A 20627-nucleotide genomic window follows, 5' to 3' on the forward strand; every position below is an offset into this window, starting at 1 on the left:
ATTATATATCTAAAGTTTGTGTATAATCTTATACCATTCAATGAAAACTAACAAAATATTTAAAACAATTTATTAAAATCCAGCACTAAATACAAAATGTCCTTCATACATCACAATAGTATTATTATGTCTATATTCTCACTTTGTACCTTCACAATTCATCAAAACATAATATCAGATTAATATAATTAAATAAAATCGAAATCACAGAAAATCTTAAAATGACAAAAAGCTAATTTTGTTAATATATTGTTTTAATGTTAGCTTTGTGGACTGTGCGTCGTCGTCGTATTATAAACATACAAGACATCGGTAAACGAGGACAAATAAAGTTCTGTTCGGCGAGTGGCCTATTTACTATAGGTACCCAGTGTATATTTCGAAATTTACGATAGAGATAATTTTACATCACCATTGAAAGTCGTGATTAAGTACCAATGAATGACGTCGCTAAAAAATAAAGTTTATTTAGAACATCACAATTATCATCCGTATTACACATTTAAATTAATAAATAAAACAATATAAATAATTGTATTATATAAGTACTCAAAATATGATCTAGTTGTAAGTGTGTGCACTTGGGTATGCACTATGCAGGTCGAGAGGTTTAATATTTTAAAGCGGTAAAGTAAAACATTCAAGATCCGTGGAGTATTACAACCTATAATATATTACCTATTCGCATCGAACGACTAACGTTCTCTTCGTGGACATCCGTCACTTGTATATACACCAGTAAACGGAGAAAGGGCAAATACGCTTAAGCGGAATATTAGCTTTTATACTGGATAATACTTACCTTATATATTATAACAGCGTTAACGACTCAGTATAATTTATTTACAGGAATGTCGGATAAACAATTGATACGACTATAATGATTCAGCTCGACTGTTTCATAAAATATTGAAATTAACAAATGCGGCGAAGCCCTATAGGCGCCCATCTCACATCGATTAAGTGTTAAGTAATAGCCATCGGTGCGTCTCATATTCGAGTTGGCGCTTTGGACCCAAACTGCGCGGACTGAGGTCCGTTCGCACATCAGTCAAATCCCTTTAGCCTCCTTCCTTTATGTATATATTTTTATATCGACAACGTGTCAAAACTTTATTAATTTCAAGCGAAGAATACAATATTTCGTTTAATAATTGTAAAATCTCTCTACTAGTGTTCTCCGATTTGAAAACGTTTAATAAATAAATCGATTTACCCAATTTCGAGCGAGGGACGAAGCCAGGCTAAAGCCTAAAACGTCTCATACTGACGTCACACGTTTAGGAATAATTTATTTACAACTTAACAAAACTTACTTTAGTTTATTTGTTCGACGAACGATTTACATTTATTCAATTCCTTTGTAGGTCGTCGAGCAAACGAACCAGAGAAAAGGAAGTAACCGTCTCATTCAGTCTTTTTACAATTGTTTCTTACCGGTTCCCACCGCCTGGCTCTTTTCGTAGGCACGAACGCAATTGCGGAGAAAGGCTCGCTTTAGTCGAGACAGGGTAATACGATTGGTTCGTCTTTTACGAATAATTTTTAATACAAAATGTACACGACAATACAACATCTACACTATTTACATGTATAGGGGTGAAGGTGAGCTCTCGGTCAATTCGTTTTCGGTCATTTTTAAGTATGTTAATTAATTTTTAAATTTTCGGAAAATAAATATTCACGATAAATATATTTAATAGCAAATGTGACGTTCGACAGTTTTATCGAATGTAAGTTTCTAATCCGGAAATAGTCTATGTATTTATTTGTGCATTTTCTATTCGGGATCGACCTTTCGTATGACTAAATAGGAATCTGCCGGCGGAGGGGCGTCTCTCGCTAACTAATAATATGATTAAAAGAACGTCTCGCTGAGAACCTTCAGGTGGACGCGACCGCGTGTCACGTGTGTCCGGCGCCGGCTCATATGTCCACCTCGCAGATTTTCCTCTTGTGAGGGAGACCGCACTTCTCCTTTTTGATCAGCTCCCGCTTCAGCCGCAGGTAGGTCTCCAGACGGGAAAGCGCGAACTCCCAGTACCCGAACGGTATCTGGCTTTTGGAGGCGTTGACGATCGACCAGAGACTCCAGAAGAGGTCGCTCACGGGCTGAAAGGCGTCCACCTCGCCCAGCAGCTGGTTGACGTCGTCCACGGTCGGCGCCTCCGCCTCCGGGCCCCCGCTGGCCCTCGCCCAGCCGCTGCGGTAGGCCTTCAGGTACTCCTTTATGAAGATCTCCTGCAAAGCCCACCTTTGTATTCGCCCGCGTGCACAAACACTCGACACTGAGGTCGGGATCGCTTTTTATTTTTCAAATCGTATGGAACCGTATCGGTCTACCTTTTATGATCAAACGAAAGTAATGTCCTCACTTCTATCTCTATTGAAAAAAGTTCTTCTCGTAATTTACAAATTTGACATAATTCATTAATTTAATTTAGACAGTACCTATTAGTAACAACAAAGACAATTAAAGTAAATAGTCAAATCACTACTATGAAAAAGCCGTAACTCCCGCGATAATTACAAATTTTGACGATGGATATCGCAACCGAAATGAAAAAATCAGTCCTTCGCAATATATTCAGTAATAGCAACGGTTAACGCAAGTGCGACAACGTCGTAAAATATGTTATGGTACGGGATGCGCTTAGGATTCATTCAATTCTTTAAAAGCAAGAGAGGCCTAAACAATGACGTAATTTCAAGTGGTACTTACATTATAGTTACTACACGCTGATCGATATAAAGTTTCATAATATGGGAAGTTCAGTATTATAATTATCTTGTGTTTGACATAAACAGTAATATATTTTTAAAACATATTATCTATTACGGAAAGATAGCTCTCAATATAAGCGGTTTTCATTGATTTAAGTTGTAAGTCATCCTTAAAATTACCTATATTTGTACATTAAACTAATAATAATAACGTACTCCAAAAATTATACTTTATTGTGTAGTGCATCTTTAAAGCTTTTATAATCTATGACAATCACATGCAATTTTCAAATGGAGTCAGCAAAATTATAAACAAAAATAGTTTTTAGTATATTTTTTCTTCGTGGTTTTTTGTTCTTTTGCTATAAACGTTAGCATACGACGGAATCAAGTGGTTAAAGGCATAATTAATATGAGTTCAGTTTTTTGAAATCCTACAGCTACATTGCCTCAAGTTACGACTTGGACGTACATGTACAAAATGGCAGAAGAATTCACACTATTGCATGTTTAGTTTTATACCCATTCAAATTACTAACGAGCTATCGTAGATGAAGACTTTATATTTCATTCATCTGTATCATTTTTTATTACGGTTTCTTTGAAATAATATATTTAAACAAATCACTTCACGTCTCGACTGTTCGGGTAGAGATGGACGCATACGTCACTATGGTTACGCCTGACTCCCACTAATTTAAGAGTTTGTTGGTGAAAATATTCCTTATATTTTAGCATAGCACGTACCGTGAGATATTGATCATGGCTAAGGTTGATTTGTTTTAATGCTATCTATCATATGAGATCATATGAAATTTAGAATAAATTGTTTCTGTGGTAAGGATGTGATTTTTATGTGAACATAACATTTTTATGTGGTCTAATACTTTAATTGTCTTTGGTAAAAGTCAGAGTGCATAACATTTTAAATATAATTTTTGTATTTGGAAACCTAAAAATAGTTAACCGTTGGATTTCTCCAAGATACCTAACTACTTACGCCTTCGCTAGAAATTGTCATAATTCGACAATGATTACCGTGTGCATTTGTAAATTAAGGAGATGGGTGAAGAAATCCATCGGTTGTAGAATAAGAACGAAGACCTCGGGCCGCTCTGCCGTATCGAAGAGAGCGATGTGCCATTTAAAGGTTCTCTTGAACAAATTCTGACAACCGATGAGAATACGATACGGCAGAGCGTGTACACTTACGAGAGTTTTACACTTGTTTTAACATTCGTCACTAGAGAATATCCGTACGTACTCTCGGAATGTTTAAACAGGCGAAGAGGCGAGATTAGGTGGAGCCTCTCCTCGCGCCGAGAGCCAGGGCTAAGGCGGACGCGGAGCGGGGTCCTCGCGCCTCATCCCCGGCTATAAATAACCAAAACTCACACGAGCGGCGTAACGGCGACGCCGGTATTGCCAGCGCTAAAACAAAATTTACCCACACCGTACCCGACGCTTTCTAGTGTTCAGACTATCGCGTCAGTTAAAACATAAGTTACGCAACACATCGACCGCGCGATTAGAAAATAAAGTAAGAACTGTACGATGCGGTCGAGCGATGAAATCATAAAAGCGATCCATTTCGAAGCAATATTAGCATAAGAGTTATTCAGTCGTTTGTCTATTCGCGGCTTTACCTTCTGCTCGAGCGTGGGTTCCTGGTCCAGAAACTCGAAGTAGAAGGGATGCTGGGAGTTGCTGTAGTCGTAGCTCCACTCCTGCAAGAACGGGACGGTCAGCGGCCGGAGAGAGAAAGGGCGAGCGGGAGGGTGGAGGAAGACGTACCTGAAAGTGGTTGGCGATGTCGAAGGCGCGATGGTTGTAGGCGCAGTACTCGAAGTCGATGAGCATCAGCCGCGGCTCGCCGATGTCCGACAGGCTCGAAGACACCGAGTCGCTCGAATCTTCCAGGGGATAGGTCTGCACTAGCGCTCCTTCCTCTTCTTCCGCGCTCGTCTCTTCTTCGACCAGGAGCACGTTTCCCTCTTGCATGTCGTTGTGGCAGAAGACGACGGGAGAGTTGACGGTGTTGGTCAGCTTCCGAACCCACTCGATTTCCGCGTCCCAGTCGACTGAGCGGAGACGCTCCATAATTTTGCGTTCCTCGCCTTTCTACGATGAACCATTGATAATACGATGAGAGCACTTTTGTGACGAGAGCCAAAGCTATAATTTATACACTATGTACTATATTTATACGTACCAGATCGTGCACCGTGAACCGTTCTTCTCTTGCGGTCCGCAGCCACTTAGACATGGTCTTCCACAGCCAGTTGGGTTCCTTAGACAGCGGTACCTCCATGGAGTGTATGGCCGCCATCTTCTCCGCTATCTTCATGGACAGGGCTGGCTCCGATAGCTCTTTAGTGAGGAGAGATCGCGCCTACGTTTCAAAATATTAGGTCAATCTAAGTATCTTTCTAAAACGTAGATATTCGCATTAAACAATGTAAATATTAGTTATTTTGAATACTAAGTATAAAGCACAAACATAAAACGTGAGTACCCATAAGAGGCGGTGTCGCTTAACATCACACAGGCCTCCCAACTGTTTTATATAAAAATGGAGAGAGAGATATATAACACTATAATATACCGGAATGTATGCCTCGATGCGTCCCCCTGAGAACACCCCGTGCAGTTTGGGTCCGAGACGCCGCTCGGACAGCAAAGTGAATATCACAGATTCGGTTACGATCGCATCCATGGCCCGCTCGCCGTGCACTTGGCCGTAAATACGCAGCAACACCTGGGAAAGCGGCCCCGCTGAGCTTTACAATTCATTCGGTTTTAGGAAAAGCTAATCCATGCGTGGCCTGGGTGAGTGGAGTACCTTTTTGGGCTCGTCTAGCAAGAAAGAGTGTTCGCTAAGCGTCTTGATGCGGTCCTGCGGCGCATCGCGGTACGTGGCCCGCGAATCCGGGAGAGCGACGTAGTACAAGAAGTTGGACAGACCTCCGCTGGAAACGATATCTTAGTATAACTAAAACTAGATTTGTCTCTGATGCCGAATCATAGATAATATTTACATTGAGGCATGTTCATGTATCTTAAGGTTAATGCTATGCGACCCGAGATCACCAAACTTAGTATTAAAATTGTAAAATTAAATAGGCGCGCGGCACGAGCGCGACCCAAATGTGCAGGCGGTGTGGACGCTCCATACCGCGTGCGATCCATTTGTTGTCGGTTTTTTGTTCACGCTCAAAGGGGCCTCTCAGTCACTTGCCGCGCGCGGTATGGACGGTTGTGATTTGAATCGCGTGATCCAACGTTATGGATAATTCACTATGTATTCTTTCTTTATAGGGAGAATAAATGTTTATGGGAACCTAATGATATTACACAAATAGTAGGCAAACTTCCAACTAGTTTGCCTACTATTTGCGATGAACAAAAGTCAAATTGATCTGCAGACAAAGTTCATCTGATTCAGTATGGATCAGCCAGTCAGGATCGCAAAAGATTGCTGTTGGATCGGCCTAGTACGATTCTTGCTCCACGCATCGCGATCTTGGATCGCCGATCCATTTTGGATCGTTCGGTGTGGACGCAGCTAATAAGTATAAATATATACATTTCTTAAATTGTGTTGAACGAATGTTGTTTAAACAAGCTTGGTTTCATTTATTAATCTAATATGAAACACAAAAGGTATGAATATAAAATAAAACCTCCTGTTGATTTTATTTTACACGTATGTATATATTATGTACTTTATAAAACTTTTGTGAAGAACAAAGTTCGCATCAGACCATAGTTCATTGACAATTTTACTGGAATAACATATTTTATGAGATTGTACCAACAATAACATTAATTAACCCAATGCATAAATATTTACAATGGTTTCTTTAATTGAAGCGGTCGTTTCTCATTAGACCGTGTTTAAATGCGATTGCAATTGAAATTAATGTTTGTCAAAGCATATTCTATCTAATAAATATTGTGCATTTTATAAATGCCTAAAGAGGCATGTTAACGAACAAAGCGAATGGCCCTACGGAATCCTTTCAGTCTATGTAATGAACATTGGAGATAACATTATTTATTTAACTATGAATCATATAAAGTGGGCCATCGGAAAAGTACAGCTGATAACATCACTCTATTAAGACGTAGTTGTTCTGTTTGTCAGACCACGTGTTATATTTATATCCTCGTTTCCCATAATAATCTCGGATTGATCATTAAACGAAGGCTGCCGTTTCAAAAGGTAAATAAAACTAGTCATACAAATGTCTTGCGGTTTTTCCAACCTTCTGGTCTCGGAGTTATATATTTGTATTTACAATTCTTAATTACAAGAACAGTACATTACATTACCTCTGAAGGTGACATTTGCATTAGTTTTCCTCGGTGCGATCATAAAAAACATTGACGGCGACAAGAATTGTTAGTCGTAAATGGAAAGATACCTATGTTTTCGCTTTTTTAAACTAATTTATCTAGTCATTCGTAACTGTAATTTATATATGTAAGCACATAATATATAAGACTATTGCTGTTGTGGATATATTATAGAACTATCTGGGATTCTGTGTAACAGACGACGATAGAATATTAAATGCCTCGTAACGTATCTTATGCCCGCTAGTTTTTATTTTGCAGTAACTAATAAGTAATTTAAAGAATTGTGTCGAATCCTTTCATAGATAAAGAGATCGACAAAGGACTTCAATGTAACTAGTCTTCTTGTAATTTTGGTATTTTCACTTTATCCAATACGAATAAACAATGTATATATGTTTGTTATATTGTGGTCTATGGGCTATTTGAAGCAACATTGTTTTTCTGTAAAATACATTACAGAATGTTCGGGAGTGTAATTACACATGCGCTCAAAATGTATTTCTTTATAAGATAATTATTTGTTACAGAAGGCAAGCTTATCGCGTGTCGCGCGTGCCTTGCGCGCGCCGGTGGGCTAGCTTGTTCAAGGTCACGGACGCCTTGTATTTACGTTTTTTACTCGATGTTATTTTCAATCAAAGATAAGGTCAGATAATACTATTCCGCCCTCATTTTTTATGTCAATTTACAAAGAAAATTTGTAATTGATTATTGGAATCAGCGTTTCACTCACAATTAGATTTTATACATAAATAAATATGTAAAGCGTTCTCCGTCATTCATGTTTTCTTATTTTACTTTCGGAAGAGGGTAAACACATTTATAAATATATTGCGTCGCGATTATTCAAGGCCCAACCAAACACGTCTCGAACTGGGATCAATATTTACAAACAACATTGTTTATTTCTGCAAGTTATCACTCATTTTAACATCCGGTTCATTATAATAATATTTTTCGATCATACTTTTTATAATATTAACTAAGTATTACTCCGTGCGAACACAAGTCGTGGTATTATACGTGAGTAATGACTAATGAGAGAGCCCATAACGTAACATATGTTTCGATGTTCTTCTAGAAGTCAGAAAAGGGCATTACTTATCATTTATCAACACGCAATTGCTTGCAAATGGCTCAATAAACACTTACGTTTTAAATGAGGTTGTTGTTAAAAATGATAGAGTACCTATAAGGAGCTGTCACTTCGTATTTCAAGCTGAATGCTGCGGTTCGCGAGATGAAACAATAACATTTTGTTTTAAGCTATTCTCACAGTGTAAATATATTTTTGTATCTGAGATGTATGTTTAGCTAAAATGCAAAAATGCGATAGAGGTAAAAGGCGTGCAAATGCAGGCGCCACAATTAACCTTTCTGTACGATGGATTTGCGGTGAAACCTATGAAGACGGTCTGTTTTACATATAATAAATTAATACAATTAAATTTTTCTCATTGTCTTGCGCGCACACATCTTTATGTTTTGTTACACACAGAACTTAAGGGAGGAACAAGAATTCCCTCAGGGGCTGAATCAAAGTTATTTTTTTTTAATAAGACTGTATAAGTTTGTGTGTTTCTTTAGTTTTGAAGAAGATGTAAGAGTCAAATTTACCGCAATTGTGGCTAATCGAGAGAATGAGATAAGGTCATTATTTTTTGATTACCTAATCCTTTTAAAGTCTAGGTCTCTTGGGTCTACAGTTTTCCAGGCGCCGTGGAGGTAGTTTCGACAGATCCTTCCAGCCACTTCACGCATCTCTTCCTCGCTCCCGCACATCTGCAGTTTCTGTAAGCGACGAGGGAATATAAAGGTTACATTACATTACAATTTTAAATAGCTTTAATAAAGTAATGAATTCATCACCTATTAAAAAGGCATATAGTTTTATGTAGCTTAAGACAATCCGAAATGATTAAAAAAATATTTCGCTCATGAGCCAGGTCAGCTAGTTGAATATTTCTGGCAGGGGACATCACTAAACATTCTACATATTATGTCCATCGGATAAGTACATTAAATTAATCATATCACCTGCTGTAGCTAGTCAACAATCATGTTTATTATTTGTTCATAAATACTACAAGTTAATAAAAATATTATTGTGATATGGAACCTTTATTAAAATATTGTATACATCTAAATATATATATATTGTTCATCTAACATTCATACATACTGTTTTATTTACTGAATGTTACAAAATGCAACTTGCATTTTTCTTATATTGTGTACTTAAATAAGTGAACAAATAGAATTGATATAAAAATAATAGTAATTTTAAGAGTTAATACATCTATGACATGTGCCATATCACTTTATGGCAGTTATAAAGTGCCTTATAGAGTAATTTACTCAAATCCAAGAATAACAATATCTTTGGCCTTCACCTCGCACGAGCCACACAATAATTTATCTCTATGATAAGAAAGAGCTTTTCGAGCCTTAAAATGTGAAAAGTAAAGCACCAAATTAATATAGTTAATAGCTGCTATATGGGATTCACTATTCAAGTGTAAAGAAATATAATGTACCCAGATAGCCATAGCCACATAATTATTTAATGCTAGTCTGTAATTGTTTAATAGCTTAAATAAGCTAGATTATAAATTCATATTTTAAAAAATTTAAGAAAAATATGAAAGTTATAGCACATTACTTAATTAGTCATTGATATTGGTTTAAAAAAGCAAAGGTGTGTTGTTTTCTTTTCATTATATAGAGAGCAATAAACTGATTGCTTTACAGTGCGTGTAGTAAAATTTATGATAAGATATCAGAACACATAGTGAGGATTATGTTGATATGTGGTTACCAACATAGTATCATCAAGGACAGTCATAAATTCAATATACTGTTGTTAGTCTCTAGAATAAATGGCTGCTTTAAAAACACATTCTAAGCAAGTAGCAGCAAAGCTATTCAAAGCAAACTCCTCAGTTTTAATCAGAAAAATATTTTAGTAGTGTTTACAAGCACATATTTTGTACTTTATTATTACAACACTGAATTAGTTAATTAAGAGCAGCTTGCTGTGATTACTAATTTACACTAATTATAGTGGAATTTTCCATTGATAATTAAATATACATCACTGATAAATAAATACAAACATAAAAAGTGAATATAAAATCGATGCCATTGGGTTGAAATGCTAACAACTGTTTTTAAAGGAAATCCTAATACATATAAGAATATAAAACTGGTATCAAAAATAACAACCTACTATTATGTTCTCCAATATTATTTTATGAAATGAAAACATTTAAAACTAGTATTGCAGCTCCTTTCCTAATTAAAGTAAATAGATCAAAAATATTAAGTGAGCCCAGGTCTAGGATTCTGTAAATGAAGAAGGAATTTATATAAAAGCTAAAACATTTAAATACTGTACTATATAGTAGTAATATATATGTATCAGATAAGAGAACTGTTGTTCAGTATCACTTATCAGTCAGACAGTAATAATATTCAACAGTCAAGTCTATGCAAACTTATTTGTTCTTATATGACAAACATTGTTCTTACATATTTTCCAACACAATAAAAGTATTTTTAATTATTGTTTCATGATAAATACAAGGCAAACACAACCACAATCTTCTGAAAATCTTAAGATATATTCCTGTGACGTAATATAACATTTACCACAAAAATGATGATTCTAATTAAGTCGTGATTAAATAATTAGGGGACGGAAACAAACCTCGCACTCGCGAACATAACGCCTCACAAACATTTGTGTTTTTAACTGATAGCAATTTCTTAATATTTTCCCTATGCCAATCATTTTAAAGTAAAACTGTTTTCTTGAATAACAAAAATTAATTATTACACGGTACTTAGTTTTTCAGCGATCGCCGATCAGTAAATTTCGCGCTGCTACGTCGTTCTATGTGTGCGTGAATGTATTGATTTTTGACATTGACAGCCGTCTAATATTTTCAAGAACTGTGACGCAATCTGTAAAATAATTCTCGTTGTGTATTTATAATTGAAGCTGTTCATAATTAAGCGAAAGTAACTATGAAGTTTAATTATATTATATACATCCAATATATTTGTGAAATTGACATTCACTATATAAATGCAAACGATTTTTAATAGCGTATAAGTTGTATTGCGAAAAGATATAGTACACATGAATTTCTTTAATAAAGTTTAAATTGTTGTTAATCCTATGTAAATACCGTTCAAATAAGCGGGGTTTGAATAAAAAAATTGTGAATTAAGGTAATTATTAATAATTCTTTGACTAAGAAATAAATAAAACAGTAGATATTATTTCTTAAAAAGGTGATCTTTTAATTATTATAATTAGATTACGTTATTTAGTTGGTTTAATTTTAGTTTACCAAATACCTAATATTTCATTTTCCATTTCTAGCATAATACATACGTCACAGGGTGGTCTGATGTTCGCGATGCAAATTATCGTTTTTCCAAACTGAAAGCCTTCCCGCTGTTAGGATTTATTGGAACTTCAAATATTACCTTAGCCATGGTTTTCAAGAAGTCTTTTTGAAAGATAATACAGAATATTTATATTTTTAATTCAATTACAAAAATACACCAGTGCTTATTCACATTTAGACGTTCTAACTGCGCAAGGTATAAATTCAAACTGACGAGAGCCGTCGCCCGTCAATTCACTGTTCAGTCGAGACTGGAAAATTGACGCGCACTGTTGTCATTTGTCTGTTGACACTTGACGCGTTTGCCAAGAACACTTGCTTGAAGTTGAACAGCAACAGCAGTAGTGTTGCCATAATGTAACTTTTCAACTATATCATACATTTTTTTAAATCACAAGCGAATTAAGGTACAAAGCAAAAAATACATAAAATGGCGAGAAAACAGGAATAATAACGGATTATTCTCGAAATGTTATGATGCAACGTGGGGGCTGAGACTATATGAAGAAAGAAGAAAATTTGTTAATTTGAAATTAAAGCGGGCCATAGACGGACCGCTTTAATTTGAAATTAAAGCGGGCCATAGACGGACCGCATGTTGCAGTCAAGACCGACTGCCATATGCGGTTTGCCCAGGAATTGCTTGAGCGGTCCGTCTATGGCCCGCTTAGGCAACGCCATGACAGTAGGGTTGTTAAAATTTTTTTTTCTTATAATCGATTTTCATAATAATATTAATCGATTTTAATAAATCGATTATAATATAAATTAAGCGTTTAAATCAATTTTCATAAACAGTGCGCTATTTGATAAAAAAATCGGAAACATCCAAAAAGTGCACCTTTTTTCGGTTGGTTTGGTGAAAGCAAAAATTTTGCCTTCAACATCGATGATCATCGAGCACTCTTAGACCTTAAGGCTGCTGCCTCGAATTTCGCGGGCAGCGGGGCGGCGGCGGCCGCGGCGCGGGAGCGGCAGGATATTATGCGTACAATCAAATGGACCGGTTCTCGAAAACAGCGGCGCGGCAGCGGCGCGGGCGCGGGTAACGAGCGGCGCAATCCAGTCAAGCGGTGACCGCCCGCGTTGCGCGTATGCATTGTAGTATAGTGCTGTACATATTTTTTGTGACGTATCAAAATGACCTCGGACGTGCAAGAGCAAATTATTTCAGAAATCTTTGAAAGGAGACCCATATGGAACTATATTTTTGCATATAACATATTTTTGCCCACAATAAATCGAGCGTTAGGAATAAATTTGAATCAAAAAGATGTTGTCGCCGTTTTTTAGACATTTCGTTCGCGAATAAAAACAAATATCTCGACTACACAACCACGAACACAACACTACACCGCTATAGTGCCGCGCGATCTGCCCGCTGGTTTCGAGAACAGGTATGCGTTGGCCGCCTCGCTCCCGTGCCGCAGCCGCTGCCGCCCCGCTGCCCGCGAAATTCGAGGCCGCAGCCTAAGGGCTAGCGCGCACCGGTGACTTTTGTCACCGTGACTGTTTCGTCACTCACATCAAGTCTATTAGTCTGTATGGAGGTGCGCGCACGTTACGACGAGACAATTGGGTGACATTTTTGTCCGCCGACCAGCGGACATGCCCGTGACGAAACTGTCACCACGCCGCTAGGTTTTTATAGCAGCGCGCGCACGGGCAACAAAATTGTCACTCAACACGTAGTTCTTCCGCCATTTGCATTCGAACCGTCGTCTTTAGCGAACGCAAAATGGCGTCAACGTCTACGCAAAACGTGAAGGTGCACGAAAGAGGATATCGATAATGATTTACTTATTGAAGAAGTTGAAAAAAGAGCATTAATTTACGATAAAAAGCTGAAAGAGTATTCAGATTCTAATTTGAAAATTAAAGCATGGGATGAAATCAGTCGTATAATATTTTCTACAGTTTGGGGTACGTTGTCGTCACAAGAAAAAACTGAAGCTGGTGAGTATCTTTTTATTTTTAGTATTTGTAGCTAAAACAACAGTTGTACAAAAAGGTGAAATTCAGATTTTGTCATACTGCCATGACACAGCCCCTTGTGGTGAAGTAAAGTAATTCGCAAAATAATTACGTATATTTGCTGCTGATATGGTTCTGTCTGATGGATTTGTTGCAATACCTTTTAATGGACAATCGTAAACAGTGTCAGTAAATTGAATGCCATCTCTGCACCGTACAAAATTATGTAAAATACAACATGTTTTTACTATTATATCAGCAAAATCAAGACTGACGTCAATCGGCCTGTGCAAAATTCGCCATTTGTTACAAAGTATACCAAAAGTGCATTCAACCATGCGTCGTGCCCTAGTGTGGCGATAGTTGTAAATTTTTTTTACAGTAGACAATGATTTTCTTGAATATGGTCGCAAAATATGCCTCGACAAGCCAAATGCCTCATCAGCGACCAAACAAAATTTTTTTTCCATTTTCATCATATGGCAAATTACGATCATCTGGTATGCTCAATTGATTTTGCTGCAATCTTTTGCCCATGCCAGAATTCTGAAATACATTGGAGTCGCTTGCTGCTCCATTAGCACCAACATCTATGTATACAAATTTATAATCTGCATCTACCCATGCCATGAGAACAGTAGAAAAGTACTTTTTGTAATTGAAACACTGCGTACCGGTGTTTTCCGGCTGAATTATTCTCACATGTTTGCCATCAATTGCGCCAATTATGTTCGGAAAATTTGTCCGTTGGTAAAACTGATTTGAAATAGTATACCAATCCTCTTCAGACTTTTCAGGCATGTATAGTGTATGTAAATTCCAGATCGTAGAACATGTAGATTTTACAATTTCTCGTGCAGTGGTGGCACCTATCAAATATTCAAATGATATGCTGTAAAAACTGTTGCCGGTTGCAAGATATCTGAAACAAAAGAAAATTAAATACATAATACAAAATTAAAGTTAAAAATACATAAATTAAATAAATGACTGACTGTTTTATACTAGTTAAATATTTATTTTCAGGTAAACTTGTACAAAAACGATGGAAGAATTTAAGGGCTTGTTTTTCACGTGAGCTACGTGAGCAAAAATGTACTAAGTCTGGCCAGGCCGCTACAAAAAGAAGAAAGTACAAACATTTTGACCAACTGTTATTTCTTATCCCAAGCATGGATACCCGAGAAACCTCAGGAAATGCTGATTCTGTAGAGGAAATTGCTTGCGAAGACGATAGTCAGGATGCCAGTGTGGAAGTACTACAGCGAGAAGAATATTCCCGAAAGTAAAATAAGAATAAAATATGTTACGAAGAAAGGCTTCTAGAGATTTTAAACAACAAAAGAGTTGATGATAACAGGTTTATCGAGACTATGAGAAATAACAAAAGTGACTGTAATGACGATGACAAGGAAAAGCATTTCGCGCTGTCTTTGGTGCCGTTGTTAAAAGCAGTCCCGGAGGAGAAAAAACTAGACGTACAGATCAAAATTTTACAAATTTTCCAGGAAGTTCAGAAACAAAACACTCAGCGCAATAATTATCCCCCATCCACAATTTATACAGGTAGTCCTCAAAATTTCCAAATCAAGCCCAAATATTCTGTTTCTATACCATCGCAAAGTCCCCAAGGCCCACTCCACTTAGCAAGAAACACTCCACTGATTTTATCTCCTTCTCCTACATATATTCCATCTTCAAGCCCTCAAAATATGCAAATCAAACCCAAATATTCTGTCTCTCTACCATCGCAAAGTCCCCAAGGCCCACTCTACTCAGCAAGAAACACTCCACTGACTTTATCTCCTTCTCCTACATATATTCCATCTTCAAGCCCTCAAAATATGCAAATCAAACCCAAATATTCTGTCTCTCTTCCATCGCACATTCCTCAAAATCCGCTCCACTTAGCAAGAAACACTCAACTTGTTTTATCTCCTTCTCCTACTCATACATCTACAAGTTCCCAAAATTTGCTACCGTCTGCACACACTCAACCGAATTCATCTTCACAATCATCGCCTCCTAAGCAAGACCCTAAAAACTCCTCAGCCGCCTCATCGTCATCAATTCAAACCTATATTACAGAGTTTACAGAAGATTCCGAATTGTATGACATCTGCCAGGAGCACAATATCAACCAACATGAAGAATAATTAAAGAATATTACATTTCAATTACTTTTTTGATTTTTGATTATAGTTAAAAACTACTTACTTTAATTTGTATAACATTTTTGTATTTTCATTAAAATAAACAATTTAAAATTACATAATATTCTAATTACTTATATTTACCTCAAAGTAACAGCGAGTCTTTCTTCAGCCGGAACAGACAATCTCATGTTTGTATTTTCGTATGTCAACGCAGGTCCTAAATTGCGAAGTAATTCATCAAAACTTCTAACACTCATTCGAAAATACCCAAAAAATTTCTTTGGATGTTCCCGAAGTTTATGAAACATGGTGTAGAACTTTCCATTTATTAACCTGTCACTCCAAAGGGGGTGTACCCAGTATTCTTTTCGCTTTTTTTCTCTTTTGAGTTTCTTTATAAGCTCACAGATGACGACCGTCTCTTCGAAATCCATTTCGACAAATGAAGGTTTTAAAAAAAAAATTGTCACTGTCACCTTTCATGAGCGCACCTCGCTTTGGAGGCGTGACGTGACAGCGACAAAAACTTTTTTGTCATGCTGACAAAAGTCACCGGTGCGCGCTAGCCCTTAACCTCTAACAAATTAACAAGAAATGAATCTACTTTAAGTTGCATGTACTACGATTTCGAAATTTTTATTTTATGACGTAAAAGTACTTATTATAATATGTTTTTTTGTAAAAATCAAAAAACATTATTGTGCCCAAATGGCTTAACAGTTTTAATGCAAATTTTGGGAATCGTTTAATATCGTTTAGCTCTTGTTTGTTATTATTTTAATGTGATTACCTATGAAACAAAGTATAGAGATATTTTAAGTTAGAGTTTTAGTTTTTGCTTAAGTATATTTAAATAATTTTGAATGGAATTGATGCAAGGATAACTTAATAGACATAGATAAATATGAAAATATCAAGAATATCAGCAAATTAGTACAGGTAAATATTTTTTTTCTTTTCCTTTAAGCTAAGGTTTTCTGGAATTCAAACATCTTAGTATGTAAGTCTTTTAAATTGTGCTTTAATTTGAAAAAATAAATTATTCTACTATTTACTTAAGTGTATTGTTTGTAATCATAAAGTAAAATTATGGTACATTTTATTAGTATATTTCAGGTGTGAAAGCAGTCACTGATGAGCTTAATTAGTAGTTTTAAAAATGTGACTGTAATCAATTATATTAGAAGAAAATTATTAATATTTTAAATTTATCATATCAAACGGATGCTTAATGTATGCTTCATGAACTTGTAAGTAATGGTAAGTAGACATTTTCTTTAGTTACTTATTTCTTAATAATAATAATAAATTGTTTATATGTATGAGGTACATTCAGAATAATTAATTATAAAAAATACAGCACAATCAGTCATATAAAAATAGGCATATAAATTTTATTTTAATTAGGAGCTAAAATAGAAAAGTTTATTATAATATTGTTAATACACAAGAAGTTTGAATTCGAGTTTGTTAGGAATTACTGACATTGTTTATTAAAAACTTTAATTGACTACAAGTCTCAAAGTGAGGATTAACTTGTCTTTTTTTTTTAAATTTAGAAAAAAGTAAGGAAATGACTAGGAGGTATGTGCATCAGATTCACAAATTTTATTTTCAAACTGTTATCACTGTTAACTGTTATATAGTAACATATATACATAATCATGCCCGTCTTTTATCACTTAAATAATCACTAAAATATAATAATATAAGTCATTTACGACGACTCATTGGTCTAGTGGTTAGTACCCCTGACTGCGAATCCATGGGTCCCGGGTTCGATCCCCGGCTGAGACAAAACATCGATGTGATGAGCATTTGGTGTTGTGCTTAGGTCTTGGGTGTTTAAATATGTATTTATATGTCTATCTATCTATAATATGTATGTATATCTGTTGCCTAGTACCCATAACACAAGCTTCACCAGCTTAGCATGGGACTAGGTCAATTGGTGAGAATTGTCAATAAGAATAAAAAAAACTAGAGGTGTCAAGGGACACCCGGATGGAACGAAATTCCTTTCGATTAATTTATATGTTAATTGGTATCATAACAGTATGATAGATTTTCTGGACACCAATCTTACGACGAAAAAAAAAGCCAACATCACGAGGTGTTCCCAGGCGGTCACCCATCCAAGTACTGACCTCGCCCGACGTTGCTTAACATCGGTGATCGGATGAGAACCGGTGTATTCAACGTGGTATGGAGTTATGGACGTTGGCGATAGCTAAATCGAAAATGTAAAATTTAACAACTATAGCAAAAAGTGTCGTTACAACTTTTGGTCTTAATTTATTCCGTCTAGCCCCCTTTCGCAACGCTCGATAACTTCGTTCCAACAAGACTAATTTAGTTAAGTGATTCCAAAAATAATTTTCATTTCTTATCCCTACAAAAAAAAGCCAACATCACGAGGTGTTCTCAGGCGGTCACCCATCCAAGTACTGACCTCGCCCGACGTTGCTTAACTTCGGTGATCGGACGAGAACCGGTGTATTACAATAGCAAATAGCAAAAAAGTGTCGTGACAACTTTTCGTAAGAATTTTTTCCGTCTAGCCCGCTTTCACAACGCGCGATAAGGAACTTCGTTCCAATAAAAAAAAAATACTGTGGTTCGTCAGCCTGCGTATGAATACAGCTACCATAATGGGTATATGAAGTTCTGTCAGAGGTCCACAATGGACCTCGAACTTTTACTTCTGTGTGTAGTAAAAAGAAAAATGATTGTATTCAACGACATGTCATATTGAATTCAAATTATTTGAATCGTTTAAGATCGTTGTACCCTTTTAAATATATCAAAGAAACAACATTACCTACCTATATTTCAGATTGTATATAAGATTAATGATTAAAGCGGATAAAGAAATGTAAAAAAAAAAAACAGCTAGTGCTAAATAACTGAATCAAATAATGGTTAAGTTGTACCTTAACGTCTTGCTTAGTCTTGTGTGATAGCTTCTGGTTCTTCTGTATTATGGCAGAGTAGTTGCTCTCACCCTGGTGATAAAATAAATAAATAAGCAATATTATATTATTTCCTAGCTGTCGCGCGTTATACTGGGTTGCACGAGACACGCCCACGACTGCATATTGAAGGGCTCAAGGGTTTAATGAGATACACTATGAATCAGGGAAACCTTTGCCTCATGCAAAAAAATACTTCGTCTAGGGTTACGGTGCACTAGGCTGCGCGCTGGAAGTAGTGAAACTAACAAAATATCAGTTTCAACTTAAATAGCAACGCTTTTCCCATAGACAGTATATGGAAGATTATTTGAAATGTTTATCTCTCCTGGGCATACTCCCTGGCAAATGTTCTTGCCGGAATGGAAAAAATACCATGTTCCACATCTCTTCTCTCGATACCGATACTACCATTCCGATACGAACAAATCAAGTGAATCAAATTGGGCGTTCTATGGACAAGGGCGCTCTATGGAGCGCATTAAAAACATTTCTTAACAATTTAGTTAAAAATAAAACATAAATAGAACGCCAATCTAAAGCTTTTCAACAAAATATTGAATCACCTTCGGAAATCTATCTAAATAATGTATACCAATCTATCCAGATAACCTATCCAGGTTAGGCAGTTTTATTATTACTATGTTATACTATTATATTAGTGTGAAGGAAGGGAAGGTATAAACAGATAGATGTATGTGGTAACACCTACCGTAAGCCTCTGTCTTTGTTCTAAGTTAATTAGTCGCTTCTCCATAAACCCAAGGCGTTTGTTGTAGTCATCAGCGATGCATCGACACAAATTCATAGACTCTCCGAAGATTCGGGCCTTGCATTTCAACTGCTCGAAGTCTGATCGGAATCTAAAACATAATCAATAATTCTAACATGTTAGGTATGTCACAAACCACAAAATTGGAGGAAAAAAGACAACAAAAAGCCCACGCCATTAAAAAAAGTGTCTATTTTAAATACGTTGGTGAAGATTAATATCATTCGGTAACGCCTCACTTCCGCTTGTAAATTATTTTGGAAATAAAACATATTTTACCTTGAAATGGAAGAAGTCAAAGACGGACGTGATGTTGAAGTTGCAGTATCGATGGTGGAAGACGTGAGAGATTCGCTGGGCAGAGGACGTCGGCCTCCTACTCTTGGCCATGCCCCTTCGCTGCTCGAAGAAGAGCCAACACCATCCGTCCCCGCCGACCGCATTATCCCATATTTCACCAACTTTCTATTGAAAGACCGATAAAACATCCAACAAATTTTCAGTTTATGACACACTAGTAATTTTTTCAAAAACTACGTATTTAGACATTTAAGAACTCGAAATTTTTTATCAATCAACATGACAGACGTCAGTGTGCTGCGTAACATACGTGCCTAAAGGTGGGAACTGACCAACGTTACGAGGTGTAATGTAACATGTAATGTAATGTTACACAGCGAGCATTCGTGCAGTCAGTACGTCGTGTTACGGGGAAACCAGCGAGCAACGAGCCGCTCGTTGCTCGCTTTGAGTGCTCCACCCGGCTGTCGGTTTTTTGGCGAATCCTTTGAGTGGTACGCGGTTCGGTCAGTACGCTCTTTGTCAAAGGTCGTCCCGAGCGCACGCGCGTCGCGAGTAATCACACGTCAATCAATCAAACATAGAGTGGAACAACGAAAAATCTCTGTATTTTTCTATAAAATGGAAGAAAAGAGGAAGTGTTGTGGAACCCAGCTCATCCAGAGCAAATAAATTCAACAGTTCTTCAAAATCGATCGGAGACATGCGTACAAAGTTTTTATACTGTCCAGTAATCATTTGGTTTTTCAAAGTTGCTATCAATGACAAACCACCACATATGCCTCTGTTTTTAAATAAGTTTGATCTCCAGTAACGTTTTTTTCTTCTTCTTAATTTGTATGAAACAATAATTAAGTAGAATCAAAGATACCAACGCGTCCTCGCTGTCGGCCATCTCGTGAACACTGGCGGTGAAAGCGGAGCACAGACGTTTGACGAGCATGTTACG

The 20627-nt window shown here is 36.7% G+C and overlaps 1 protein-coding gene, 2 long non-coding RNA genes and 1 pseudogene across 10 annotated transcripts; 1 reads left to right on the top strand and 3 right to left on the bottom strand.

Annotated features, from left to right (window-relative positions):
* Positions 1–54: 54 nt before the first annotated feature.
* LOC125055392 (choline/ethanolamine kinase) lies at positions 55–19836 on the bottom strand. 8 transcript variants are annotated; one of them, XR_007117875.1, is made up of 11 exons: positions 19658–19836; positions 19319–19469; positions 18568–18639; positions 8756–8877; positions 5567–5693; positions 5330–5482; positions 4937–5116; positions 4519–4845; positions 4371–4451; positions 3989–4098; positions 2103–2241 (listed from the first exon to the last, which is right to left on the bottom strand). XR_007117875.1 is itself a non-coding variant. In XM_047657840.1 (10 exons), the coding sequence occupies exons 1-10, from the start codon at positions 19819–19821 to the stop codon at positions 1927–1929; spliced, it is 1692 nt and encodes a 563-aa protein (XP_047513796.1). In that variant the 5' UTR covers positions 19822–19836; the 3' UTR covers positions 55–1926. The 8 variants fall into 8 exon arrangements, 7 of the variants coding, with proteins under 7 accessions (XP_047513796.1, XP_047513800.1, XP_047513799.1 ...); XM_047657840.1 differs by lacking the exon at positions 3989–4098 and having other exon boundaries at positions 55–2241; XM_047657842.1 differs by lacking the exon at positions 2103–2241 and having other exon boundaries at positions 2967–4098.
* Positions 5690–10730, top strand: LOC125055395. Its single transcript, XR_007117876.1, has 2 exons — positions 5690–6949; positions 7614–10730. It is a non-coding gene; the product is annotated as an uncharacterized LOC125055395 (long non-coding RNA).
* LOC125055396 lies at positions 13459–15899 on the bottom strand. Its single transcript, XR_007117877.1, has 2 exons — positions 15776–15899; positions 13459–14400 (listed from the first exon to the last, which is right to left on the bottom strand). It is a non-coding gene; the product is annotated as an uncharacterized LOC125055396 (long non-coding RNA).
* On the bottom strand, positions 17733–17859 carry LOC125055650 (annotated as a pseudogene).
* Positions 19837–20627: the final 791 nt, after the last annotated feature.

The sequence above is a fragment of the Pieris napi genome, chromosome 13 (assembly GCF_905475465.1).
Source record: "Pieris napi chromosome 13, ilPieNapi1.2, whole genome shotgun sequence".
Taxonomy (NCBI): domain Eukaryota; kingdom Metazoa; phylum Arthropoda; class Insecta; order Lepidoptera; family Pieridae; genus Pieris; species Pieris napi.